This window comes from Oculina patagonica, chromosome 1, assembly GCF_052425735.1.
Source record: "Oculina patagonica isolate OP01 chromosome 1, crgOcupat, whole genome shotgun sequence".
Classification (NCBI taxonomy): Eukaryota; Metazoa; Cnidaria; class Anthozoa; order Scleractinia; family Oculinidae; genus Oculina; species Oculina patagonica.
In genome coordinates this window covers 34,313,941-34,321,404 of record NC_135758.1, presented here as the reverse complement: position 1 = coordinate 34,321,404, position 7,464 = coordinate 34,313,941, and the positions used below count along the sequence as shown (strand labels likewise).

Genomic DNA, 7,464 nt, shown 5'->3' with positions numbered 1-7,464 from the left:
AGCATAATGTGCCTGCAAGAGGGTCTGAATGGGGTTTATTGTTAAGGTGGCTCGATCGGATTTTTGAGTGACGATACCTTTCAACTTTGAGCAACTTGTACGCCACCGTAAACAATCCGACTGAAAATCAATCAATATAGCTGTACTAAAGAAAGATGAAAGTTTCGAATGAGATAAGTTTCATCGAAATCGGAGTAACCATAGCAACATAATGACGTCACCACCCATTTCACGCGAGACCGATTTTCTTGTAATAGAGGGATAATTTTGAAAAAAGGCTTCTAGATCTTGGACTTGACATAGTTTTCTCAAGGTCTGCAAAATTTGAAGAATTTTTATGAGAGCATTTTCGAGAAAATTTTGGATGAAGTTTTCAGGTGCTAAAATACAACAAAAACAAAGCAGTCTTAAAACATTATTGAGAAAACGTGCACAAGGCCCGATCAAGTAACATTTTGGCCTTAAGTGAATATTGTACTATCCAATTACCTTGGGAGAAAATCTCAGAGAAATCATTTCATTTGATTTCTTGAAACATCGGCTTGAATATGAACTTGTATGAAGTGTTATTTCGCTCTTTTATCGAAAAAGGGCCTTCGCTTACTAAAATGATCGCAAAATAAAAAGCGCTCGATAGAATTTTTTTAAACTTGGCAGTCAAAAAGAAAAATAAGTTTGTAATGAAATGTCCGATTTTCAAAGTAATTGAAACATTCTTAGGCAGTTAATTTAAAGCCTTGACTCAGGTAAACATTGCGCTGTTTTTGACCCTACATCGGATCGCTGCCTCATGATATGTCTCATCAAGTTGTGGTGCACGCCCATCATTTTGTGGACCCTGTAACAGGTGTCCATACACAAGAAATTGAGTCCTGTTGGAGTCATTTAAAACTCGGTCAAAAGCGCAGAAAAGGTATTCAGAGGGAAGACTTGCAATCCTATCTGGACGAGCAAATGTGGCGTCAATGGAGAGGCCAATGTCATAGAAATATCATGCAGAATTTCCTCGCCATTTTCCCGTTACAATTTCAAATACAAAACCCTGTTCGATAAATCAGACGCCCATGTCCCTTTTGAATACTGTCCGAACTTTTTGCATCTAGTAGAACTGTTTTACTTGGGCAAAGTTCTTGATTAAAAGCTTTGAACGGTGAATATCACCCTGTGAGCAGAGCCTCTTAATACTTCCCTGCGGGAAAACGGGAAAGTTAAAATTGAATGAAAGGACTCTATTTTTTCTTCCACATCCCACTGTTTGATCATGTCTATTTTTCATATTTTAAAACTCATTTTCCCGCCATATCAAACGCTCCATTAAATGGTCTATCTCTTTTTCCCCTCATTCAAGCGCCCCACTTCCAGGCAACGGAATCAAAATTCAAAATGAAATATTTATTTTTATTAAAACTGCTATTTTCTATAAGCATAGTAAATTAACCATGCAGCGCTTACTTTCTCAATCCCATGTTAATCGTTTTATTTAGCAATATTTGTCTACTACTATCTTATCTTATCTTTAGGAATGGTAACCATTTTAAAATCACTCTTTTAAGGCTAACCAATAATTATCTTATCTTGCCCGCCAAAAGTAAGAATGATGCATTGAAAACTCTAGAAATGACTTGATTCGTAATTGAGCATCTTTTAGGTAGTTGTAATTCCTACCCGTTTTTTCATCAACTAACATTAACAATAAACGTATATTCAGAAACTGACGTGCTTAAATTGTATGACAAACTTTCTCTGCCATTCAGGCAAATGGTGTGTTTGACATTCTACTAGTGAACATTTTTTTCTAGACCTAGATCAACATAACTGACGCAAGCTTTTTTAACATTAACAATTGCTTGCTCGTCGTTCATGTCGAATGAAGGAATTAAGTACGGGTAATATCGGACAATATTTTACTAACGGCATATAACCAAATAAAAACATCTAAAATATTTTGCGCTTATTAATAATACACAGCCTGTATAAATATCGATTTTTTTAAACTTGCGTAATTCAATTGAAAACTTAACCCAACTTTTTCAAGCTGCAATCCTTTGACAAATTAATTCAAAAAAACCAAATCTTTTACTGTTTTGTTTAAGAGTAATTAACCTTGAAAGGTTTCCTCAAAAATAAGGTATCTTTGACCACATTTCTAGTTGCCATAGCAACACATTTTGACGACACAGTCAAATTTGCTTATTATTTACACCTTTAGAAGGATGTTATTACAGTGGAACCTCAAAATTACATGTCTAGCAGCAATAAAATGCCAACGACGGCAAGATCTACCTAGATTTTTCCAACCTTATTGTAAATTTTTTTTCGTGGGACTTAATTTTAATTAACTTAATTTCTCGATTTTACAAAAATCGAGAAATTAAAGATCCGCGAAAAATGTAAACGTTTTCTGTTGTATTTTTTATGTTAATTGAGAATTTTTAGCCACATCGCGAAAATAATGTCCAGCGAAATATTCCCTTTCCATTTTTGCGAAATTAAGTTCCAGAAAAATAGTAACAATAAGGTAAGTTAAACCGCAGGATTGTTAACCAAGTATTGACGAGGTATAACAACCAAAAAGTTTTGCAAAATCTGACGGTGCGACCCTCCTCTCCATTGCCGCCACATTCTCTCATCTAGGTACGACTGCATGTCGTCTCGTGTAATCCCTCTTCTTGCTTTTTGACCCAATTTTAAATTGTTCCAGCAAGACTCAATTTCTTGCGTGTGGACGCCAGTTGTTGGATCTACAAAGTGCCTGCGATGCACAACAACTTGGTGTGCGCCCACATTATTGATCTGCTGGTCAAGATTTCTGTAGGCGGCCCAGTCATCGGAATGCACTTCAGTACCTGGTCTCACGCACCTCTCTATAATGGGGTGAAGGGTTGCCGCGTCACGCCTTTCCACTACCTGGAAGTACCCCCTCGCGGGTCTAAACTCTGCACTCACTATTCCGAATACCCACTTGTCCACGGCCGCCCTCCGTCCTCTATTATACTGAAAAAGAAAATTGAGAGTTTGCATTTTGTTTTATAATTCAAAACCAAAATATTTAAATGTATTTTGCTGAAGCGGATGTATCGATATTTTTTTTGCTAAACATGCATGACTTCTCTCTGAGTGGTTCTTTTAGAAACCATATCAAGCATCATAGTATTGAGTACAGTAAAATATATTTGGGAGGATTTTTTAAGAAACCTGTTGTTGGTTTTTTGACTGAATAACTGAAAAGATGAAATAAAAGCTGTACCTTCGCCTTATGATTGAATTTGCTCTCGTCGATCTTTACCACCGTCCCCGGTCCTCCAAACGGTATTATTGGACGATCATCTAGATCTGCGGAGCACACGTCTTGTAGCTTTCTAAAAATCCTGGACACCAGGTTTGTATTTAAGCCAAGGTGTGTTGCAGTTCTCCTCTGGGAGTCATCGGCCGTAAAAAAGTATACTATCAAAAGGAGTTTTCCAAGCGACACTTTGGGAAACTCTTCAAAAAAACTGTTTGTGCGTAGGCTTCTTTTCTTTCGGCAGCCACCACAGCGCCTGTGTTGAACGGAAAAAAGATATAGTTCAACAAATTTTTGTATTAAGCTTTTCCTTACCTTACAACAAGTACTTTTCGAACGTCACGCTGTAAAACCAAGACCAATTATCCAACCTTTTACCACATACAGAAACAACTCTGAACCATCATTCTGACAGAATAATGTTATATTAGCTAGCTTGTTTTATGATTGTTGTCAATGCAGAATACCGTTTCGTGTTTACTTACAAAAACTACTAAACGGCAAAGCAAGATAATTTCATAATCAAGATATCAAAAATCAAGCCCTCCAGGTATGGATCAGGGGCTCAATTAGCCGGACACTACGGGGCTCGGAAAAATACTACGCAACTCACAAAATATCCACGCGTATTTTATGTTAGCATATCCCTGACTTATCCACAGTTGTTAACTATTTCAAGTATTTCAGTGTTTAAGAGGAAATCCGCCGGGACTTCGAGTAGTTATTGAACAAAACTACGTACCAAAACTATTTACACCTGATTGCAAGCTTTTGTGTTACTGCTTCAAATATTTTATCGAAAGAAATCTTTTCTAACAACACCAAACGTCGAAAACAAATTCGAAGTTCTACTGAATTCCCATGAATCGCTTAAAAGATGTGAGCTTTTGCCCATAGCTCGGCTTGTGAACTTTGAATATCATTTTCTCAGACTCTGATAAGAAATTGTTATACCAGAATTATTTCCACCCTATTGCAAACTTTTTTTGTTACTGCTTAAATATCTCATCAAGAGAAATCTTTTCCAACAACACCAAACATCGGAAACAAATTTCGAAGTTCCGCTGAATGCACTGAATCGCTTGAGACGAATTTACCAAATGGCTACACGTGAGATTTTGCCTATACCTTGTGAAACTCTGAAAAGAAATTGTTGTTGGTGTTATCACGGATAATTACTTACATCTTTACCTTTTATTAAGGGAAGGAAATAACGCAATAGGATTTAAATTATTCTAGTACTTGATTTTTGTCCAACTTTAATACATATTACCCGACCTCCTAGTGGATTCCGTCTTAAAATACTTATGAGTTGCTTGAAGGAAAAGTGCGGAAATTTTTCATCTGAACCGCTAAAAGCATTTTGCCTAAACTAATGGTTGTTTATCTCTTTTAAATACTGACAGGATTTGAAGTGTTTATTGTTTACTTTGGTTTTTTATCTCGCTAAACTACTTATAGCCCATATTCCTGCTGAGAAATCAGACAACGCCCTTCATTTCATAGTATATGGCACCCGTGTTGATCTGTAATCTTGTAGATTTGTTAGCTCCTAACTTACTGCTAAAAAGCGAAATAATCTTTGTTGTAAGTGGCACTTTTTAAAGAATGTTCACATCCCAATATTTTTCCCTTTTCGTCCGTTCTTGAGCGCGCGATGAGAACGTCGAGAGAACTGGACGCCAGCGACAAACAGACGCGAAATCTCATTCAGTCTACGCCAATTAGCCTTTTTTGTCCATAAAGTCACAAGTAGAGATAATATCATTGTTTTATAATAACATCATAACAACGTTTGTACCATATGCGGGCCACTTCAAATCTGGTATAAAAGGAAAGTCAAATAGTAAACAGCTAAGAAGGAGTAAACCTTGCCGTGAATGTTTTGAAAAACAAAGTAAATAATTTTGGGGGTTATATCCATATCTATGCTTAGCTTGCGCACGCGAACACTAAATGACTGTTACGTTTAAGAAAGTCACAAGTTTCAATGAGTGTAAACAATAGGAGGCTTAATTAAAGACAAACAGCAGAAAAAATCACATTTTTTGTTTTTTTCACATTGAATGACTTATTCCGACTCACTACCCGAACCGTTCCTTGAGTAAAGCGATAGTTTAGCCTTTGTTTGAACTTGTGATCATCGTTGAGTTGTAGCTATAGAAAACTTTCATTTATTCGCTAACGTTTTTTTTTTTCACTATTAAGTTTCCCACGGTCGCTTAAAAGACCAAGCATCTCAATCCAAGCATGTAGAGTAGTAGTAGTAGTAGTTGTTGTCTGCTTGTTTCTTCTTATTTGCATAACAAACTTGGCTGCGAAGAATTTGTTCTTCTGCCGCCACGATTATGCCTTTTTTTTATATCACTCTAGCTCAGATCAGGCACCAAAGGGATGTTTACATGTATAAGTTAGTCTACTTTATTATATGCCGCAGTATTCCAGTTGTTCAAAAGTATCATTTATTTCGTTTCCTTGCGCGCGTGCGACACCGGCGACCGATCTTTGTGTTAAATTTCTTTCCCCTGACACATGCTTACATTAATGAAAAAGTCCTGTAGCTCTTTCCTTTATTGATAAATATACGACTTGCTTACTAAGTGTTATATAGCTAGACATATTTCGGACCATTTTATATCGGCTGTCTTCACAAAAAGTTTTGCGTACTTACCAGTGGAAACCGTCGACGTGATCATCATTTCTTTCCTTAAGATCCATGTTGATATTGCATTGGGCACATCTCAGAGGATTCGCTAAAAGAGATCTGTTTTGAAGCCATTGGATTAAGTTTGACTTTGGACCACGTTCTAAACCCACGACCAGATTGAAATCCATGATTTGTGACCAAGTGAATGTCAGTGTGCGTGATATCAGTTCTTGTCTGCCAAAAAGTCACGAGTTGTGATTGGTGCGGCGAACACCGCTTCTTTTTTTGTTTTTTTTTTTTGTTTTTACCGCCATTGTCTTCTGTCTAATTATCGGAACAGGCTGACACTTCACTATTCTAATTCTAAGACACTCTAATTACGTATTTGTAAGGAAAAATATAATCTTCAAGAATTAGGGTATTCTTTTTGTTATGACCAAGTTTTTTTTAGACGGACACCGTCTGGACGGTGTCGACCTGTCTGTATAGGGATTTTAGTTGCAGTAAAATAAATGAAAAAGGCGGGAACGGGACCAACACCAGGTGTCCGTCTTATGGAGGTGTCGGTCTTATAAAGATGTCCGTATACTTCTTATAATTATTATATGTATGATTTTTGTTTCTGTCTCAGACTTGGGAAATATTGTGCGAAATAGTTTTTAAAAATGTTGATTGTTATTGATTTCTTTTAGGAAAAAAACAAAACAATAATTTTAAAATAATGCTCACGCTTTTGTATTTTACAGCATCCAATACTCGGCTCTACTAACTATGATTAGACGGGTGAAGATGTTTGTTGATAAAAAAAAAAACGAAATTCTCAAACAGTAGAATTTAATGGGGTTAAGGATGAATAAAAAGTGTAGCTACCGCTTTACCAGTCTGCCATTTAATCACAGAAAAGAAAATTGAACGCTAGTCTCAGCTTCTTCAGTAGTCAGGTGGACCAGTTTGACGAACGTGCAGGCTTTTTAGGGATGCATGGACCAAAGGATATAAATTTTTGCAAAATGTCTTTCGAGTATTTCGATGTATATAAAGTTGTTAAGCGAACATTTGCCGGCGCAATAGTGTGCGCTAGTAAATTTGGTCCAAATCGCACCAAAGTAATGAAACATTTGCTACGAAAAAATGCTTTGATGACAAGCGCATGATCAGTAACTTATTAAGTGTGCTGCGCTCATTCGGTACTATCACATCAAAACACTTTATATGAGGTATTGTGTTCAATTTTAAAAGCGCATTATGTATAGCACTTCATGGCAATTTATTTAAGGCACTTTATGTTATAAGTTAGGGACTGATAACAGGTTGGTTTTCTAAACAATGCATGCGATTTGATCAGTTTGAACGTACACGTGAATAGGCCTTTCTCGATTATGCTACTAAAACTGGCTTTTAATGCTTCTAGAAATTCTCGCATAAAGCCAAAAAAATGCTAAAATAATGCCTGATTTCTTCAAAAAATGCCACTTGAATTCCAAAGAATGCTTTGTTTTATTTCAAACAAAACGTACAAACTCTTACATTATAT

At 36.4% G+C, this 7,464-nt stretch overlaps 1 protein-coding gene across 1 annotated transcript; it reads right to left on the bottom strand.

Annotated features, from left to right (window-relative positions):
• Positions 1 to 2,523: 2,523 nt before the first annotated feature.
• On the bottom strand, positions 2,524 to 6,118 carry LOC144642300 (uncharacterized). The gene is made up of 3 exons (XM_078501300.1): positions 5,955 to 6,118; positions 3,248 to 3,539; positions 2,524 to 2,994 (listed from the first exon to the last, which is right to left on the bottom strand). The coding sequence occupies exons 1-3, from the start codon at positions 6,116 to 6,118 to the stop codon at positions 2,524 to 2,526; spliced, it is 927 nt and encodes a 308-aa protein (XP_078357426.1).
• Between the last annotated feature and the right edge of the window lie 1,346 nt (positions 6,119 to 7,464).

What these genes read in the sequence shown, in the direction of transcription:
- LOC144642300 (XM_078501300.1), bottom strand. Translation starts at nt 6,118, where the DNA reads ATGGATTTCAATCTGGTCGTGGGTTTAGAACGTGGTCCAAAGTCAAAC. An exon ending in CACGTCGACGGTTTCCACTG is followed by an intron (nt 3,540 to 5,954) that starts GTAAGTACGCAA and finishes CGTTCAACACAG; the next exon opens with GCGCTGTGGTGGCTGCCGAA. An exon ending in AATTCAATCATAAGGCGAAG is followed by an intron (nt 2,995 to 3,247) that starts GTACAGCTTTTA and finishes TTTCTTTTTCAG; the next exon opens with TATAATAGAGGACGGAGGGC.